At 37.1% G+C, this 21,373-nt stretch overlaps 1 protein-coding gene across 1 annotated transcript; it reads right to left on the bottom strand.

Annotated features, from left to right (window-relative positions):
* Positions 1–1,569: 1,569 nt before the first annotated feature.
* Positions 1,570–15,689, bottom strand: muc13a (mucin 13a, cell surface associated). The gene is made up of 15 exons (XM_079461993.1): positions 15,496–15,689; positions 14,573–14,626; positions 14,139–14,232; positions 14,013–14,060; positions 13,833–13,903; positions 13,543–13,598; positions 12,938–12,990; positions 12,246–12,842; positions 9,880–11,559; positions 7,517–9,196; positions 3,637–6,833; positions 3,246–3,307; positions 2,994–3,139; positions 2,795–2,893; positions 1,570–2,696 (listed from the first exon to the last, which is right to left on the bottom strand). The coding sequence occupies exons 3-15, from the start codon at positions 14,167–14,169 to the stop codon at positions 2,593–2,595; spliced, it is 7,824 nt and encodes a 2,607-aa protein (XP_079318119.1). The 5' UTR covers positions 14,170–14,232; positions 14,573–14,626; positions 15,496–15,689; the 3' UTR covers positions 1,570–2,592.
* Positions 15,690–21,373: the final 5,684 nt, after the last annotated feature.

Raw genomic sequence — 21,373 nt, 5'->3', positions numbered from 1 at the left:
TCTTCTGCCCCCTGCTGCAGCTCCCTGCAGTCTTTATAAGTCCCTCTTTATTGCTGGAATAAAGACCCGTTTGGTCGATCGGATCACAAGTCGATGAAAAAGGCACATAACCGTTTACACCTGCTGCTGTAATCTGTCTATTTTGTCAACTTCTGTCCTGATCTCTTCAATTAATGTCTGAAAAAGCACACATTTACCCGGATTTATTTCTGTCTTGACAGATGTGAAAGCGCAGAACATTGAAGGCGTGTGTTAGAAATGGATTGGTGAGAAAACATTCTGCTTGGTAAGTTTTTCGTCTTTAAACCAAACTTTTGGACCGGTAGCCGGTGTTCTGTCGAATTGTGTTATCCATCGAAATTTGCTACCCTGGTGTTGTGATTGGGCTGGAAAGGGGTAACTTAGGTTTAGGGGTTGGGTTTGGGGAGGGGTTATTGCTGTTTTGAATGGAGGTAGCAAAATTTGAAAGGGTACCGGCATAGTTTAAACCATGACTGTCCGTATGCGGAGAGTAGGCGTTCTCTTGTGGCTGTTAATCAACCGCCGTTTGTATTTGCTATTGTGACGTGCGTAGGTAATTTCTTTACGTGAGTTGTGATTTGGCACTGCTCAACTGCGTGGATGAGTCTGATGTTTTGAGTCGTATGTCACGTGTGGCCTGTGACAGTTAACCGGTGAGAATCGTCACTGTTCATCAGTAGCACGTAATAAACATAACGCATAACAATGCAGATTATATAAAACGAAACAAATAAGAACATAAACAGACCCAAATAGCGCAGAACTTTTTGGCAGGGAGTCGTTTTGTTATTTCCAATGGAAATTCCTGTAACCTGAACCGAAGATCCCTGAACACGACAGTTACAGTCATATATCATTCTACACCACACAACTATAGCAGCCGGATTCTCTTCATTCTGTTCACGAATGTGACGAAATTACGCACAGACAAAATACACCAAATAAGGATATCCGGAAGAGATACAAACCATTACAAGCTATCAGTGTTAATCCAGCAAGTTTTAAACACCGTTCTTTTATGTACTTGCTCAACAATTGGTATTAGTTCATTTTCACTAAAAATAAGTTACAGAATGCCACTTTAAAGGTTACATTCATTTTGCGACCAATATTATTTGATGGGAGAGGGCTCAAAATGGCTCTTTTGGTCGCAAAGGTTGCCGATCCCTGACCTAGAGGAAGTATAACATATATCATTTTCACCTATTGGATAAAAAATTACACTGTAAGCATTAATAATATCCTTAACTTGGCAAATGACCATCGTATAAGCGGAATAATCGACAGTTAGCCTTGCCAGTCTGTCTGCTTTATAAACTGAGCAGATCTTCCAAGGTCAAGAAATTGTATACAAAACAATGTTTTAAAATGCTAATTCTACAAAAGCATAAACTGACTATTCTGAGTAGGTTAATAGTTCCGTTCTCATACTTAAACCTATGGACAGTTGCTTTTGGACTATGGGATAAACACTGGGTAAACAGAAAACTTATCTGGCAACTAGTTACTGGTCACAAAATCAATGGGAAACAAAGAAGACTACAGATTAATGTGAGAATGGATTCACTTTTTATTTTGAATCGACCCACAGACACAAAATAAGACACATAAGGAACATTCTTTCAAGACAACATTTATTAGAAAAATAATACATTTTTTTTATAACTAATGTTCTATAAAAATAAATTGTATGACACAAGCTATGGAAAGGTATGTTCAGGGCAGACCTTTTAGGTCTGGAGATGTTTCAGATAAGCCTACATTTTTGAACATTCATTTTCATATTTTTACATTTCGAAAATAACTTTTATGTTATAATTATGATAACAAAAACAAAACACAATTCAAGAAATTTTATTCTGACTTAAATAGTCTCAAATAAGTGCTAAACCTTTTTGGTTTATTAGTTGGTTGAGCAACTTCTCCATAATCTGTAAGTGCATTGAGAAGATTTTTTAACACAAGATTATTAGTTCTGTCCTGACAACTCTCAGAGGGTTTAGAATGGAAGTGTTCATGACATACAATTGTATTTGGTCTTGGCGGAATAGATCTCTTACGCTGCTGTATACTGATGCTGATGCTGCAGAACAGCAAGTACAGAGACTTGATACTTCCAATACATCCACAACATACTGCTGTGTGCATGTAAGGAATGCTGCTGCACATATAACATTTATGAATAAACCCTGAATAGCGTACATGATAACCTTGTAGCAGATCTATACAAGTGGAGCTGGGGAAGGAGGAGGGGTTCTGGAGCGAGCTGCACTGCTACGACAATCACTTGCCAAGATTTAAACGTTGAGCATCAAGCTCATTGGCTGTGGCGAAGTTATTATACGTCAGATTGGTTTAGTCTGCGTCAGCTAGAGTTTCAAGCCAGAACTTTCTCTATGACTGGGATGATGATCCTTAAAAATATAATTGTACTTGAGAGCGAGCAGATTTCACAACAGGAAAAGTTGAACAAGTTGCCATTTAAAATTTCAGTATTTATGGTTCGTGGTTTTGACCTTTCTCTTGAATTATATCTTTATTCGGCTTGTGCGGTACTGTGTGTCATTTAAATTAAACACCAGCAAGAGTGATGAAAACGGTTATTATGGCAATTGCAGCCATTATTGAATAATGAAGAGTCCATACAGATGCAGAAGAGGTCATGTTTGTGTATCCTGAAAAGTTAAGGAAAGAATATATTATTTATAATAATAGAGAAAAGGTTAAGGCATAATACATCAGCAGTTAATACACTGTATACTACACTGTGTACCTGTGGTTGTGTTTGTTTTCACGGTTGTTTGTTGTAAAGTTGCCATGTTTGCATGATTAATTGTGGTAAGAGCATCTGTATGAGGGGTAGCTATTGGCACTGGAAATAAAATATTAGAATCAAAACAGATCATCAAAATGCTGAAAAACTAATCCTCATTATGTAAATGTTATTTAATTTGTGAAGTTTACAAACTCACCTGCTTTGATAGTATCATTGATGATGTTCAGGGGGTTTCCACTGATCGTAACAGCATTGAATAAAACATCTTCTACATTATCGGTGCTTGGGACCACAGAAGTGTTCTCAAAGACCAAAACCATATCAACTATAATGGACCCCTTTCTGTACAACATAGAGGAATCGTGTTCATGTGCTGTCATAATGTATTTAGAATGTGGTCATCGTAATCTTCAGGGTTATGATTATTTAATCACAGCTTTATACTTACGAGAAACCGTTGACTCTTGACCGCTTGAATTCTTTAAATTTCTCCTTGTAAAGTTTGTTTATCTACATGTGATGAACAACATGATAATTTAGTATATTTATGATCAAAAATAGCTTTTGCAACAACAAACGAAATACCAGTTCAATAAATGTAATATGTTTTCAAAAGATACTGACATTGTGAATTTTATTTCATATTTTCTTTTATGGACACGCTTAAATTGCCTTTTTATTGACAGTTTAAGGAAAACCACAGTGAATGTGATCAGTGCCATAGCTCAGCCTACATATTTGCATAATATAATTGTCATTAAAAACATGTCATGGCACAGCTCATGTAACAAGTTTTCTCTTTGCTTTAATTGATAATGTGTGGAACAAGAAAGGCTTACCGCAATAACCACTTTAGTGGCCAAGAAGAGGAACTCAGTGGTCGTTCTATCACTATACACTATGTTGAAAGTTTCGTTGAGACTGAATTGTAAGTCTATGCTTCCCTCGTTCAGGACTGGCAAATGAGTAGGTAACTCAGTTGGAACAGACATTGCTGCTGCTAATGTTGGGGGTTTCAATGAAGTTGGTTCGTGTCTGTGTGGTGGTACTGGTGAAGTATGTGGTACAGATGAGTTTCTTGTTGAAGCATTTGTGGAGTTTATTTTTGGAGATGGGGTAGTTGTTCTTGTATCTGTGGTTGTGGTTGTGTTTTCAGATGATTTTAATGTTTTTGTAGTTGGCAATTTTGTGGTTGCGTTTGTTGTCGGCCCTTCTAAGATATGAGCCACGGTTATGGGCTTCATTGAAACTTGTGTTGTAGATTGAGTTTTGGCTGGTGAAGGTTCGATTTGTAAGGTTGATGCTTTAGATTCAGTGGCTTTCTTTTTTGTAACTTCTGTTGATGATTTGATTAAAGAAGATGAACCCTGAGTTGACGTAATATTGGTTGTAGTTGCTTCTGGTTGATGTATAGCAGCTGGTGCTGTGCTTGTCCTTGTTGAATTTGTTGTATTGGGTGCATTTGATGATGTGTTAGATTTTTCCATTGTAGTCTGTGCGCTTAAAGCAGTACTTGCATCATCCTGTGTTCCATGTTCTTTTGTTACTTTGATGGCACTAGTGGGTTCCTCAAAAGTCTGAGCTTTTGTTATTGGCTTTGAAGTTACTATTGCCGATTGATTATTTTGTGGTCCTAAAGTTGAGGTTTTAGATTCAGTTGCCAGCTTTGTAGTTGTTCTTGTATCTGTGGTTGTGTTTTCAGATGATTTTAATGTTTGTGTAGTTGGCAATTTTGTGGTTGCGTTTGTTGTCGGCCCTTCTAAGATATGAGCCACGGTTATGGGCTTCATTGAAACTTGTGTTGTAGATTGAGTTTTGGCTGGTGAAGGTTCGATTTGTACTAAGGTTGATGCTTTAGATTCAGTGGCTTTCTTTTTTGTAACTTCTGTTGATGATTTGATTAAAGAAGATGAACCCTGAGTTGACGTAATATTGGTTGTAGTTGCTTCTGGTTGATGTATAGCAGTTGGTGCTGTGCTTGTCCTTGTTGAATTTGTTGTATTGGGTGCATTTGATGATGTGTTAGATTTTTCCATTGTAGTCTGTGCGCTTAAAGCAGTACTTGCATCATCTTGTGTTCCATGTTCTTTTGTTACTTTGATGGCACTAGTGGGTTCCTCAAAAGTCTGAGCTTTTGTTATTGGCTTTGAAGTTACTATTGCCGATTGATTATTTTGTGGTACCAAAGTTGAGGGTTTAGATTCAGTTGCCAGCTTTGTAGTTGTTCTTGTATCTGTGGTTGTGTTTTCAGATGATTTTAATGTTTGTGTAGTTGGCAATTTTGTGGTTGCGTTTGTTGTCGGCCCTTCTAAGATATGAGCCACGGTTATGGGCTTCAATGAAACTTGTGTTGTAGATTGAGTTTGGGCTGGTGAAGGTTCTATTAAAACTAATGTTGATGCTTTAGATTCAGTGGCTTTCTTGGCTAAGCCTGTTGTCTTTGTAACTTCTGTTGTATTTTTAATTACAGAGGATGAACCCTCAGCTGATGTAGTCTTGGTTGTACTTGTTACTTGGTTATTTATAGCAGTTGCTGCTGTGCTTTGTGCATTTGCTGTATTGGATGCATTTGTTTTGGCTGAACTAGATACTTCTTCAAATTTTGTATGAGCCGTTGAAGCAATGCCTTCATCTACAACTTGTGTTGTAGATTTATTTTTAGCTGGTGAAGGTTCCATTATAACTTGAGAGGTTTGTGGTACCAAGGTTGATGCTTCAGGTACAGTAGCAAGCTTTGCTAAGCCTGTTGTTGTCTTTGTATTTGGTATTGCAGAATTTTTCACAGAGGTTGAATCCTGAGCTAATGTAGTTTTGGTTGCAGTTGTTTCTGGTTCATTTATAAAAGTTGTTGTTGTGCTTGATCCAGTTAATGTAGTGGTTGCATTTGTTGAGGCATCTATATAAGATTGGTTCAACGTTGTATGTGTTGTTGAAGCAGTACCTGCCTCAGCTTGTGTTCCTGGTTCTTGTGTTTCTCTGATGACAGTGGTTGACCCCTCTAAGTTATGAGCCACTGTTACTTGTTTTGATTTAACTGTTGTAGTTTGGTCTAGTGGAGGTTCCATTGTAACTCGAGATGTTTCTATTACCAAGGTTGAGGCTTTAGGTACTGTAGCACTCTTTGCTAAGCCTGTTGTTGTTGTCATTGCACCTTCTGATGTAGATTTTAATACAGAGTTTGTAAATTCAGCTGGTGTAGTCTTGGTTGTAATTGCTTCTGGTTCATTTATCACCAATGTTGATGTTCTTGTCCCTGATTCCCTTGCTCTAGTTGGTGTTTTTGAGGATTGTGTTGTATAAGATTTCAATGTTGTTTGTGTTGTTGGAGCTGTACCTGCATCAGCTTGTGTTACTCTGATGACAGCGGTTGGGCCCTCTAAAGTATGGGCCGTTGTTACAGGCTTCGCTGTTTCCTGGACCAAGGTGAAATCTTCAGGTAAAGTGCTTGTTGTTGTTGTCCTTATATCTACTGTGGCAGGTTCAGAATTTATCACAGAGGATGAACCCTGAGTTGATGTAGTCTTTGTAGTATGTGTTACTGACTTCACTGAAACTTGTGTTGCAGTTTGAGTTTTAGCTGGTGAAGGTTCCAGTGTAACTTGAATGGTTTCCTGTACCAAGGTTGATGGGTTAGATTCAGGAGCATTCTCTGCTAAGCGTGTTGTTGTTCTGGTAGATTTTGCTAGGCTTGTTTTTGTTGTTCTTATATCTGTTGTTGCAGAAGAGGTAGGTGTGGTCTTGGCTTCAGTTGTCTCCTGTTCATTTCTAACATTTGCTGTTGTGCTTGTCTCTGATACAGCTGCTGGTAATGTTGATGTTATTCCTGATGATCTTGCCGTGGTTGCCTCTGCAGTTGTAAAAACACCACTGAATGCTGTTGCTGATGCAGACACTGTTGTTTCATTGGGCAGTTTTGTTGTTGTTTTCACTTTAGTAGTTTCAATGGTCGTGGAAGGTTCTTCAGGAGTTTTTGTGGTGTTACCAGTTTGTATTACTGTTTCTGTTGCAACCTTTCGAGTCGTCTTTTTGACAGTGTCTGTATAAACAAGAAGCATTATGTTAGTGAATTACTCAAAATGATTTAAAAAGAAATGCTAAAAAGCATTGCTTTCACTTTGAAACGCAAAACCAGATATTGTGCTAAATAGTTGTCCCTGCCTCTGTTGTTACTACACTGTCAGCTCTTTATAATGCAATAATGCCACTTTACTTTCTCTTTAACTATGTTTGTCAATTGCAGGTTGACTCCCCAGAACTGGCTTTGTGTTGCGATCAAAAACATGAATCTGCTTGTTTAAGTGATTCAACGTGACAACCCGGCTTGCTATTTTGCCCAACAATACTGTATGGGTGGGGTGATAGAACTCTTTGTAAAACCTGATTTAAACAATCACTATTTATGTAAAAAAAACACTGTGTGCCAATTTAACAACCACCTGAAAGGTGAGTCAACAATTCTTGGCATCATGAGTGTTGTATTATCCTGACACCTGGTGGCGTGAATGTTACCTTACTGGGAAATGTAGAATTTGAATTCTAAATTGTGTTTTGGAGCACACTCGTTCTACAACACTAGTTATATTCATACTACAAACACAAAACTTTCAAATTCATTTTCAGATTGTAACTCATAAAAATAAAAATTCCTGGTGTCACTGTGGAGCCTAATATATTTGACAAGCAGTGTTGTTGGACTGAATATTCTTTTATCTGTTGTACCTGCAGCTGTTGTTGTTGTCTTGAACGCTAGAAAACCATCTCCTGCTCCTGATGTAGTTGGCAGATTTGTAGATGAAACTGTTGTTTGTGTTGTTGAAGCTGTACCTGCATCAGCTTGTGTTACTCTGATGACAGCGGTTGGGCCCTCTAAAGTATGGGCCGTTGTTACAGGCTTCGATGTTTCCTGAACCAAGGTGAAATCTTCAGATAAAGTGCTTGTTGTTTTTGTCCTTATATCTACTGTGGCAGGATCAGAATTGATCACAGAGGATGAACCCTGAGTTGATGTAGTCTTGGTTCTACCTGCTGCTGGTTCACTTATAACAGTTGTCCTCTGTGCGTTTGCTGTATTGGGTGAATTTGTTTTTGCTGTATTAGATTCCGTCAGTTTAGTTTGTGCTGTTGAAGCAGTACCTGCATTATCTTGTGTTGCATGTTCTTGTGTTATTCCGATGACAGTGCCCGTGCTCCCTAAGGTATGAGCCACTGTTACTGGCTTTATTGAAACTTCTGTTACAGATTCAGTTTGGGCTGGTGAAGGTTTTGTTGTAACTTTAAATGTTTCTGATACCACGGTTGAGTCTTCAGGTACAGTATCAAGCTTTGCTAAGCCTGTTGTTGTTCTTGTAACGTCTGTTGTAGATTTTACTACAGAAGATGAACCCTGAGCTGGCGTAGTCTTTGTTGCTATTGCTTCAGGTTCATTCATAACAGATGTTGCTGTGCTTGTCCCTGGTGCAGTTGCTGTATTAGATTCTTTTGCTGTACTTTGTCGAGTTGAAGTTGAATTTGAATCAGTTTGTGTCGTAGACTCTGGTGTTACTTTAATAGCACCTGTCATTCCCTCTGAGGTGTAAGTATGTGTTACTGACTTCACTGAAACTTGTGTTGCAGTTTGAGTTTTAGCTGGTGAAGGTTCCAGTGTAACTTGAATGGTTTCCTGTACCAAGGTTGAGGGGTTAGATTCAGGAGCATTCTCTGCTAAGCGTGTTGTTGTTCTGGTACCTTCTGTTGTAGATTTTATTACAGAAGATGAACCCTGTGCTAATGTGGTCTTTGTTGTACTTGTTTCTGGTCCGTTTACACTTGTTGCTGTGCTTGTCCCTGGTGCATGTGGTGTATTGGGTGCATGTGATCCTGTATTAGATTCTTCAAATGTTATTTGCACTGTTGTAGCTGTACCTGAATCAGCTTTTGAAACAGGTTCTTGTGGTTTCATTGAAAGATGTGTTGCAGATTCAGTTTCGGCTGGTGAGGATTCAGTTGTAAATTGAGGAGTTTCTGATGCCAACAGTAGGACTTCAGATACAGTAGCATGTTTTGCTAGGCTTGTTGTTTTTGGTGTTCTTATATCTGTTGTTGCAGAAGAGGTAGGTGTGGTCTTGGCTTCAGTTGTCTCCTGTTCATTTCTAACATTTGCTGTTGTGCTTGTCTCTGATACAGCTGCTGGTAATGTTGATGTTATTCCTGATGATCTTGCCGTGGTTGCCTCTGCAGTTGTAAAAACACCACTGAATGCTGTTTCTGAGGCAGACACTGTTGTTTCAGTGGGCAGTTTTGTTGTTGTTTTCACTTTAGTAGTTTCAATGGTCGTGGAAGGTTCTTCAGGAGTTTTTGTGGTGTTACCAGTTTGTATTACTGTTTCTGTTGCAACCTTTCCAGTCGTCTTTTTGACAGTGTCTGTATAAACAAGAAGCATTATGTTAGTGAATTACTCAAAATGATTTAAAAAGAAATGCTAAAAAGCATTGCTTTCACTTTGTAACGCAAAACCAGATATTGTGCTAAATAGTTGTCCCTGCCTCTGTTCTTACTACACTGTCAGCTCTTTATAATGCAATAATGCCACTTTACTTTCTCTTTAACTATGTTTGTCATTTGCAGATTGACTCCCCAGAACTGGCTTTGTGTTGCGATCAAAAACATTAATCTGCTTGTTTAAGTGATTCAACGTGACAACCCGGCTAGCTATTTTGCCCAACAATACTGTATGGGTGGGGTGATAGAACTCTTTGTAAAACCTGATTTAAACAATCACTATTTATGTAAAAAAAACACTGTGTGCCAATTTAACAACCACCTGAAAGGTGAGTCAACAATTCTTGGCATCATGAGTGTTGTATTATCCTGACACCTGGTGGCGTGAATGTTACCTTACTGGGAAATGTAGAATTTGAATTCTAAATTGTGTTTTGGAGCACACTCGTTCTACAACACTAGTTATATTCATACTACAAACACAAAACTTTCAAATTTATTTTCAGATTGTAACTCATAAAAATAAAAATTCCTGGTGTCACTGTGGAGCCTAATATATTTGACAAGCAGTGTTGTTGGACTGAATATTCTTTTATCTGTTGTACCTGCAGCTGTTGTTGTTGTCTTGAACGCTAGAAAACCATCTCCTGCTCCTGATGTAGTTGGAAGATTTGTAGATGAAACTGTTGTTTGTGTTGTTGGAGCTGCACCTGCATCAGCTTGTGTTACTCTGATGACAGCGGTTGGGCCCTGTAAAGTATGGGCCGTTGTTACAGGCTTCGATGTTTCCTGAACCAAGGTGAAATCTTCAGGTAAAGTGCTTGTTGTTTTTGTCCTTATATCTACTGTGGCAGGTTCAGAATTGATCACAGAGGATGAACCCTGAGTTGATGTAGTCTTGGTTCTACCTGCTGCTGGTTCACTTATAACAGTTGTCCTCTGTGCGTTTGCTGTATTGGGTGAATTTGTTTTTGCTGTATTAGATTCCGTCAGTTTAGTTTGTGCTGTTGAAGCAGTACCTGCATTATCTTGTGTTGCATGTTCTTGTGTTATTCCGATGACAGTGCCCGTGCTCCCTAAGGTATGAGCCACTGTTACTGGCTTTATTGAAACTTCTGTTACAGATTCAGTTTGGGCTGGTGAAGGTTTTGTTGTAACTTTAATTGTTTCTGATACCACGGTTGAGTCTTCAGGTACAGTATCAAGCTTTGCTAAGCCTGTTGTTGTTCTTGTAACGTCTGTTGTAGATTTTACTACAGAAGATGAACCCTGAGCTGGCGTAGTCTTTGTTGCTATTGCTTCAGGTTCATTCATAACAGATGTTGCTGTGCTTGTCCCTGGTGCAGTTGCTGTATTAGATTCTTTTGCTGTACTCTGTTGAGTTGAAGTTAAATTTGAATCAGTTTGTGTCGTAGACTCTGGTGTTACTTTAATAGCACCTGTCATTCCCTCTGAGGTGTAAGTATGTGTTACTGACTTCACTGAAACTTGTGTTGCAGTTTGAGTTTTAGCTGGTGAAGGTTCCAGTGTAACTTGAATGGTTTCCTGTACCAAGGTTGAGGGGTTAGATTCAGGAGCATTCTCTGCTAAGCGTGTTGTTGTTCTGGTACCTTCTGTTGTAGATTTTATTACAGAAGATGAACCCTGTGCTAATGTGGTCTTTGTTGTACTTGTTTCTGGTCCGTTTACACTTGTTGCTGTGCTTGTCCCTGGTGCATGTGGTGTATTGGGTGCATGTGATCCTGTATTAGATTCTTCAAATGTTATTTGCACTGTTGTAGCTGTACCTGAATCAGCTTTTGAAACAGGTTCTTGTGGTTTCTTTGAAAGATGTGTTGCAGATTCAGTTTCGGCTGGTGAGGATTCAGTTGTAAATTGAGGAGTTTCTGATGCCAACAGTAGGACTTCAGATACAGTAGCATGTTTTGCTAGGCTTGTTGTTTTTGGTGTTCTTATATCTGTTGTTGCAGAAGAGGTAGGTGTGGTCTTGGCTTCAGTTGTCTCCTGTTCATTTCTAACATTTGCTGTTGTGCTTGTCTCTGATACAGCTGCTGGTAATGTTGATGTTATTCCTGATGATCTTGCCGTGGTTGCCTCTGCAGTTGTAAAAACACCACTGAATGCTGTTTCTGATGCAGACACTGTTGTTTCATTGGGCAGTTTTGTTGTTGTTTTCACTTTAGTAGTTTCAATGGTCGTGGAAGGTTCTTCAGGAGTTTTTGTGGTGTTACCAGTTTGTATTACTGTTTCTGTTGCAACCTTTCCAGTCGTCTTTTTGACAGTGTCTGTATAAACAAGAAGCATTATGTTAGTGAATTACTCAAAGTGATTTAAAAAGAAATGCTAAAAAGCATTGCTTTCACTTTGAAACGCAAAACCAGATATTGTGCTAAATAGTTGTCCCTGCCTCTGTTCTTACTACACTGTCAGCTCTTTATAATGCAATAATGCCACTTTACTTTCTCTTTAACTATGTTTGTCATTTGCAGATTGACTCCCCAGATCTGGTTTTGTGTTGCTGTCACGTGACAACCCGGCTAGCTATTTTACCCAACAATACTGTATGGGTGGGGTGATAGAACTCTTTGTGAAACCTGATTTAAACAATCACTATTAACAACAAGAAAACACTGAGTGCCAATTTTACAACAACCTGAAAGGTCAGTCAACAATTCTTGCCATCATGACTGTTGTCTTATCCTGACACCTAGTGACGTGAATGTTACCCCCCTGAGAAATTAAGAATTTGAATTTTAAATTTTGTTTTGCAGCACACTAGTTCTACAATACTAGTTATATTTATACTACAAATGTTATTTTTAATACAACTAAAGCATATTTTGGCAAACCTGTAGGCTATTTGGGATTTCAGTTGTTTCTATTTTTGTTGTTCCTGGTGTCACTGTGGAGCCTAATAAATTTGACAGGGAAAGCATTGTTGTTGGAATGAATATTCTTTTATCTGTTGTACCTGCAGCTGTTGTTGTTGTTGTTGTTGTCTTGAACTCTTGAAAACTGTCTCCTGCTCCTGATGTAGTTGGCAGATTTGTAGATGAAACTGCAGTTGTTTTCTGTACACTCGTATCCAAACTCACAGATTCTGCAGTCACATGTGATGCTGTTGTGTATTTATTTCTAGTGGTCGTGTGCTTTGGTGTGTTGTTTATTGGCTCTTTTGTATTTGCTAGTGTGGTCTTGGTCCAAGGAGTTGTGGTTGTTTGTTGTATTGAGGTGTCTGTTAAAAGTGTAGAATGTGTTGTGATGTTTGGTTGTGTGGGGTTGATTGTTTCTTGTTGCGTATTTGTTGAGCTTGAAGCTGTGTTTGTTGGTGGTGCTGCTGATATTGATCTTGAAGTGGGTTTCTCATTGGTTGTGCTTGTTTGTATGAAGGGGTTTGGTTGTGTTGAAATTGTGGTCTTTGTTGTGTTGGATGTTGGTGGTTCTGATGTGGTTGTTACTGTGATTGTTGAAGGAGGCAAAAAACTGGTGAATGATTGTGTTGTATTTGGGACTGTTGGGGTTGTGGCAGTGGTAAATGCACGTGATGTTGGTCGTGGTTTTTTAAGACCTGCAGAATTAAAATGACGTAAGCATGCATAGAAACGCAAGAAACTCAAACAATAGAAATTTAAGTGTAAGAATATTTAAAAATATATTTCCTACCTATTTCTAAAGAGGGATACCAGTATTGTCTCGCAATAATAAGTGGCCCCTTCCTGAAATAATAAATGATATGATATGATGTGATGTGATATATGATATGATATGATATGATATGATATGATATGATATGATATGATATGATATGATATGATATGATATGATATGATATGATGTGATATAATATGATATGATATGATTGACTGAATAAAACACCATGTCTTTAAACAAGAAAAGATTATAAAAAGTCAGTGACTGGAAATGATAGCTTCTATTGATAACATTATGTTTAAAATGTTTCATGTTCTGTTATATATTTTATTAAAGAAAAAACTAATGTGTAATAATTGTATAGGACAGTATCCTCAAGATAATAGCAAAATATTCACATATTCATTTTTCATATTTATGATACATCTTTTATGTAAGTAAAGAAATAAAAAAAATATTATATGAAAGATATATGCATAATAATATAAAATATGATATAAATGTATTTAATTATATTTAATATAATACGTAATAGTATTTTATTTTAAGCATATTGTTGTAATTATGTAAAACAAAAAACTATTTTTTTTCCTTCCAAGAGTTATTTTCCTGCTCACCTGATAATTTTGATCTCTGTACGATTAGCAGCTGGCCACAACTGCACCACGCTGTTCTATAGAAAGAAAGATAAAACCAGTCCAAAGATCACATGAAGCCATACACAATATACCATTATCCATAAATATGGTTGCAGCACAGTTACAGTTGTTTAGTTGCTTATTTTTTTTTTCCACACCAATTTTAAAGTTGTCAGAACAATTAACATAAGACTCTTCCTAACTGAAGATGAGAATAAAAACACAAAAGTTGAAGTCACATGAAGTCTTTAAAGCATGCATGGCCTTACAATCATTTGGGTCTTGACTGCAACAGCTTTGTCTGATAAGGACGTGTTATGTTGTGAAACTGTTGATGATGCTAAAGAGAAAAGAGGTAACAATTTATACTGTAATCAGTAATTCATTTGGTATATTTTTCATTATACCACATGACTTCTTTCTCACTGAAGGTACAAAAACACTTTTACCTGATTGAGACTCATTATTTAGATTTACACAAGTTGGCCCCAGAAATCCTGATGAAAGACATTTAGTTCCTGTTAGTGTTATGTATTATTTTGTACATAAGAAGGAAATGTTGGTTGGATATTTACCAATGAAAATCAGTAGAACCACCGAGGACATTGTCCTTTATGAGTTATGTCACCAGCTGGTGTTTTAGCTGTGATGTGTAGACTGGTAAGATTCCTTCGCAGAAATGATTTTTTTTTGTAATTTCAGAGACTTCCCGAGATTTGGACATTGTACAAATTAAGGTCAAGCTTGTTTCTCATGCTACCTTAATGCTAAACCTATAAGACGTATTCACAATCTTCAAATCTGTGTTAAGAGGAGCTGGACCAATTCAAATAGACATTTCTAAAACAACCTATTGTACACTGCATGTAATGTTTGGAGATGTATGGGTCATATTCGTAGTTTGAAAGCTACCACTTAATTACATTACATTAACATTACCCCCAGAATGTCACTTTGGACGTGACCAAGCAAATTTCCATGCCTTGAAGTGAAATAAACTGGAACTTACCCCTGGCCCTGCCGTGCTTTTGTCACATTCCTTATGACTTCAGGCAAACATTAGCTGTAATGTGAAAAGTGCGAGGTGTGATCACTGAAATGTTTCATTAGTTTCCCATGTCTTGTGCACCTTATTGTACATATTATTCATGTCTATATAAAAATGTAAAGGTCAATGTGCCTTTGCACCGTCCTCTGAGAAAGCATCCCATAGTTTGGGAATGTTAGACTCAATAACATACTAAGACCAGCTGTCACAAGAGCTATTGTATATATCAGTAGCACAAAGTGTCAAGAGATAAGGTGTGTTGTCTGTATGGAAGTTGTTGTGTAAGTTGGTTGCAGAAAAAATGTCAGTATCGTCATATTTCTATATAGTTTATCAGCAAGTGAACATAGTAATACCATCTAGCATATAAACCGCCGGTCAAAGGTTTAGGGACACTTACATGTTTTTTTTCCCATTTTAATATAAAATTGTATGTTTGAGTGTTTTAAGTAATTCTGTAGACAAAATGATATTTGTGCCAGTATATATTGTGCCCTATTTTTACTGATTTATTTTAGTGTATGAAGGACCTTTTGTGAAATTATTAAAAGTAGCCTACAGTTTAACCAATATCTACATTTTTGTATTTCTTCCATCCAGAAGTGCTTTCTCCATACCTATTCTATGTATATTTCTTATTCCCAAATTTTTGAATAACAGTAAATTCATCAAAACTCTTGTAACTGTTTAAATTTGTTTGTGTGTATGAGCGTATGACACTGATCTCGTAATTATTGTTAAAATATCAATCTCTGAAAATGAACACAGTATTAGAAAGCGATACATTCAATTGTTTAAGGTCATTTTTTATAATAATAGCAATTATAAATAAGTAACAATGTTAATATACAGACATAGACAAAAGATTCAGATCGTATCCTTACCTATTAGGCATTTGTCCAGTTTTGTAGGCAAGTATAAATGTAATGAACACAGATCATGATTTGTAAAAGAAGAGATAGATATCAGGATGGTCTTCTTGTTCCTATCTGAGCAGATACAGAATTAGCGAGGTTCATCCCTTCCGTAAATGTTTTAAACAAAAGATACTTGGTGCGTGTTGCTGATTTCATTTCTCTTGCTACAGGTGGAGCTGCACGCAGACATTCGTGCAATGTTAAACACGTGTCTGAAATCATAGATCACTACCTGAATTACAGCATTGCATTCTAGAATAGCTCTTTTCTTACCTACTTTACAGGAAGTCAAGGTGATGTTACTGGCATTTGCTCTTTTGTGGTTTTTGGTTTGCATACTTGAAATGGCATTATAAAAGACCTTAATAGCAAAGAACCTGCATTACAACACGTTAAGATTTTGTTTTCATAAGCTTCAGTAAATCATCGGTTCTTAAAATAACACGTCAAAACGAAAGAATTGTTTTTTTGCCACCATCACTGTCCAAATAAAACAGGTCATTAAACAGTGGCTGAGATGAATTGGCTACCCGCTATGATAACAGCACCAATCTCAAATATTTACAGAACAATTGGGAACCAATTGATAAATAATATGAATAATTATTAATAATCAGATTTTTTTTTGTTTAAAAAAAGTATTTTTGTCTCACACCAAGTTCAACCTTCAACAAACGTGAAATGATTGCTATTTTCTCACAATGCATCTGGGAAAACAATTATTTTGCCATTCTGTTTTTTACATGAGTGTGAATACCACAGTAGCATCCTAGCCAATGAGAATAATGACGGTTGCTGGCTTCTAGTCAAATAATAAATGTCTGAATGAAGACCAAAGGTTCCAATGCACACTCAAACAGGTTTATCGAGGAAATGTTTAGTGAAAAAGGTGCTCCGAGAACAAAAGACTTCTCAGCAAAGTCAACTAGCTTATACGTATATATGTGTCAAGTTATTAGATGTGTGAAACCAACTGAGAAAGACATTTCTCAAAATATCTTCAGTTTTGGGACGTTAATAAATAGGCTAAGAGATGCTTCACTAGACTAACAAAGAAAATAATACAGTAAACATTTAGAAAAAAAGGAAATATAAAGGAATTCTGAAATGCAAGAAGTTGTACCCATAGACATAAATAATAAGATGCCGCATTAGCATCTGTTTCTATTGGCCCGCTAAAGAGGTTATGCATTGACATCACGTTCACACGTCCCCTTGAGCGCCAGTAGTTTTATTCTTCCTTCCAGAATGTTGAACTAAAAGGTGGGATAAAAACATTCCAAAGATGTTAAGTGAAAATTCTATTGGAACATTACACCCTAAAATACTACAGTTTTTACAGTTTCCCCCATACAGTTATTTTTGGGGTACACAGCTGTTTTGGGGTACACAGCAAGCTTTAAAACAAAACATTTTGTTGTAACGTTCTTAAACTGCTTTATTAGAACATATCTTCATCCTTTTCTGAAGCTCTTCACATACACTGTAAGAAAACGAAAATCCCTAAAACAAGACACACTGTACTTTATGCGAATACAAATTTGACATATTATTGTGTGGTTCACCAGTTTTTTGAAAGTTTCACTTAAAATGACAAAGGAGTCTGACTTTTTTTCTGTCATACATCTACAAAAGCTCATATTAAGAATTAGCAAATATGTCCATGTCGTTTCTGTCATGATTCTGCCCCAGACCAGAAAATCAAGACAAGAGAAGGCAGAATCATGACAGACCCACGTGTTTTATGTGGAGAGAAACATATTATTGTCAATCGGGACATAATATGCGTTCTCTCCAGTCTCGTCATTTGGCCCTGCCCCTCTCGTTCCTGGTATAGCTTTCCTCCTGTGTCTCATTAACCACACCTGCCCATCGTTATCTCCTTTGTTAGTCTCCCTATATAATGCCCTCTTGTCTATTGTCTTGTGCTTGTTTGTTTTGCATTCATGTGTCTGTATCTTGTGCCTGTGATTGCATCATATCTTTGAGACATTCCAAGAGCCTGAGTTGAAGGAAGTTTTAGTTATTGGTTAGTCTGTTGTTATTGTTTGTCTAGTGTTGTTAAATCCTTGTTAGTTTAGTTAAGTCCTCCTCCTCCTCCAGTTCTTGTATGTTATTTTACCCCATTGTGGGCTTTTGTTTTGTTCCTGCTTTTATACATTAAATCCCTTGTTAACCCCTTCATCCCTGTGTCTGGCTGCATTTGGGTTCTCCCCTGAGATCTCTCCCCGAGATCGTGACAGTTTAATTTAAAATCGCCCCAGTTTTGAGTTTACAGTTGCTGTGTCTAGGCACATTTCTTATCACAAATCATATTCACAAGACATCTTAAAGCTGAAATAGGAGAATATAGGAGAAATTCTGAAACCTAATGGGTGTGCCCTGTCGTGTCAATCCTAATTTAGGGCTCCTAAAAATATTTCACAAAGAATTTAGCGCTAAAATCAGATCCTAAATCTGTGAAAGCTTTAGGGGTAGTAAGAGGACTCCAGCCTCATTATTGTCCTCTAGGATTGTTCTAGTCCAGGGGTGTCAAAGTCAAATGGACGGAGGGCCAAATAAAAAATTTAGCTACAAGCCGAGGGCCGGACTGTTCGAATGTTCATTGAAAAATTTTTAAATGACGCATATAGTCTAGTGAACCTAATTGAACCTACTGAAAACCTAACAAATATATTCCAATATGATCAGATAAATAAAGCAATATTTTCTTATGGCTCTAAATATGTGATTGCACAGTAATGTTCACTTGTTTGAGGTTGAGGGTGAAACAGTCGTGTTATGGTCAAAGTAATTGTTATATTTTTAATCTGAATTTAAATTAAACACTCTCTGACCTGTTTGATGAATTTATGAATTATATTATGAATAATAGCCATGTAAAATGAATTTAAAATCTATTCTGTTTCACCACAGAAATATGCTTAGTGTAGCTGCTAAAACAACCAAAAACATGGTATATGATTAAAATGTTACATACAGTGTTACTCAGAGGCAATGCTCCACTATGAATAATGTTGAACTGAACTGAGTAAAGTGTGTTTCGAAACACAACTCCGCGTGTTTCGTTTCATAATGTCGTCTCAGATTATACTCTTTCAGTACCGCCACACTTTCTCCACACAGAAGACACACAGGTTTTCCAGCTACCTCCGTGAACATATACTCCGACTCCCACCTTGTTTGAAACCCCCGGTTCTCAGTGTCCACCTTCCGTTTTGCCATTTTTGATGGGTATCTGAAAGTTAATTTTACTGTGATGCTGACGACTGCTGTGCCAATAAATATTGAAATGAAGCAGCCTACTGCTCGGTGCGTCACCGTTGCATTGTGGGAAATGTAGTATTGGTGCGTGTAAAAGATCTGCGGGCTGCCGGCTTGCTGCGGTCTGCGGGCCGGTTCTAATAATAAATCAAGATCATCCCAGGGGCCGTAAAAAACCTTCTCGCGGGCCGGATGTGGCCCGCGGGCCTTGACTCTGACATATGTGTTCTAGTCTGTTAATTAAAATGTTGCTTACCTGTTCATTTTTTTATGAGATGCAGACATGTAAGAATAGCTGAATTAATACTTGTTTAATTAGTGACACATATTACAATCTTTATTTGAAAATGACACCTTTATTATCTTTATTTCAATTATCTCACACTATATGATTAAATATCCATCCCCTAGCAAATCACTGTGGGCATAGTTGCTCAAACTGAATTTGACAAGTTCTCGTAAGTGCTAAGATAAAATGTTTTGTGAATACGGGCTCTGATCGTCAAGTCATTTTTAACAAAGCTCCTCTATGATCCCAACATGCATTGCGGCATAAATAAATGATGTAAACAAACTGTCTTCCTGTCGATATTGTTATGATTCAGTTATGAATTTATTTTACTGTGTAATCGCATAGTTTAATATATTTAGTACATATTAGATAGAAGTTTAGAAACAAAAACAAGATTCATGGGGGGGCCGCTCCTCTCAGGGGCTGCTGCATTTTTGTCCACCTGCCACATTACAAAAAAGATCAGAATAATTGTTGATTCCTCGAAAGTCTTTGTGTATGTTGAATTGAAAATCTTCATCCATTTAATTTGTTAAGCTACAAAAGCCATATACACTTAGAATTCAAGTGCATATAGACATTAGCATGAACAGAAGGCAATGAGGAACACCCATAAGCCCTTTCACTTAAATGTTTGGTTTATCTAGTATGTTTGGTTTAAGAATAAGAACTGATGGAGCATTTAAATAATTATGTACAAAAGGCCATAGATTTTTGCTATTTCCATCTGCACGTATATACTGTACATCACGCTCTCTAAGATCTGAAAACTCAGGACGTTTGATAACACCTAGAATAACTTAATCCACCTTTTTCATATGTAGCACCATAATCTCTGGAAAAGCCGATACTATCCCACTCAGCCAATTTAAATCTAGATTACAGACACATCTTTTCAGCAAAGCATTCACTTAATGCAAAATATGCTAAATAACATGCTTTGTTTTACCTTTTTGTGATTTTCAGTTTTTCTTATTTTCCCCTGTAAAGCTGCTCTAGAACTATGCACATTGTGCTTTTCATGAATGGACCTCACACAACCCACAATAATGATTGTGATATTTAAAGTAATAGAATAGCTTCTGGACTAAGGCAGTGAATATTTCCTCAAAAAGTGCTATTTTCTAAAGCTATCAAAATTACTACTTAGATTTACAACCAAAATGACACACTTTTTTCTGGTAACTTTATTGACTACATAAAGGCATACAATTGTAGTTCCCAGAATGTCATGGATGTAGCCTTAGTAGAACACCCTGGGCACCAGCCCACGTTCCCCTATCATTCCAAGAACATATCCTAACTTTTATTTTGGATCGTTTCGGTCGCAATGTACATCAATGTAAGTATAATCAAAATAAAATACATCAACGTAATATTTTCTGTTAAAAACTAAACGAATATTTTACTTGAGCAATTCTCCATCTAAATGTGTCTTTTTTATGCTCTATATTCGTTGACTCGGTATCTGTTTCTAAATACCATCACTTGAGGCCGCTGTTTGTACTCTGCTTGCCTAATTTCTGAAATAGGAAACATGACACTGCTTTGTTGAATATTGTGGGACAAATACAAGACTGTTTAAATATATATGAATAATAACGTCCACAGAACAGATCTTTTATCTGTTAGCTGCTACATGGATTTCAATATCAAAGTTTAATACAATTTTAAATGATACTACAAGTAGGAGAAGATTCTTTACCAATATGTATCAACAACCAGAAGTGAAAATATGTATATATATATATATATATATATATATATATATATATATATATATATATATGTGTGTGTGTGTGTGTGTGTGTGTGCATGTGTATACACCAAAGACATATACCAGTTATGGGGTAGAGTACCAGTTATAAGGTCAAACTTTACTTGCTTTAGCCAACAAAGTGCGATATTCAGAGTTCATCTGAAGTCAGGTTGTTTTTCACACTGTTCGCCAATCAGGTTTCACATTATATCGTTTTTTTTTATAAGCCCGTCCCCTTCTTGTTAGCTACTATTATATTTCAATTGGGCCCACATGGCCAGTCTATCTCGCTCGATGACACAGCAATAGTGACACAGCAACCCAAATTAAACACCATGTGGTGCAATAAAGAACCAGCCCGCCTCAGGAAGCACTCAGCTCCTACACAAAACAAAAACACTGGGGAACAAAATATCCTCCTACCCTGATAGCACACGTCTCCAAGACGTATTACAGGTGAGCAAACTATGAATTGCAGACGTCAAATAGACGTAAACCAGATGGATTGTGCTATCTGGGTAACACAAAAG

This window comes from Barbatula barbatula (assembly GCF_947034865.1).
Source record: "Barbatula barbatula genome assembly, chromosome: 8".
Classification (NCBI taxonomy): Eukaryota; Metazoa; Chordata; class Actinopteri; order Cypriniformes; family Nemacheilidae; genus Barbatula; species Barbatula barbatula.
This window is presented reverse-complemented; position numbering and strand designations above follow the sequence as displayed.

Coding starts and splice junctions, on each gene's coding strand:
- muc13a (XM_079461993.1), bottom strand. CDS start 14,169: ATGTCCTCGGTGGTTCTACTGATTTTCATTG. Junction 12,991..13,542: donor ACAGAGATCAAAATTATCAG/GTGAGCAGGAAA, acceptor TTATTATTTCAG/GAAGGGGCCACTTATTATTG. Junction 6,834..7,516: donor GACAACAACAACAGCTGCAG/GTACAACAGATA, acceptor TTGTTTATACAG/ACACTGTCAAAAAGACGACT.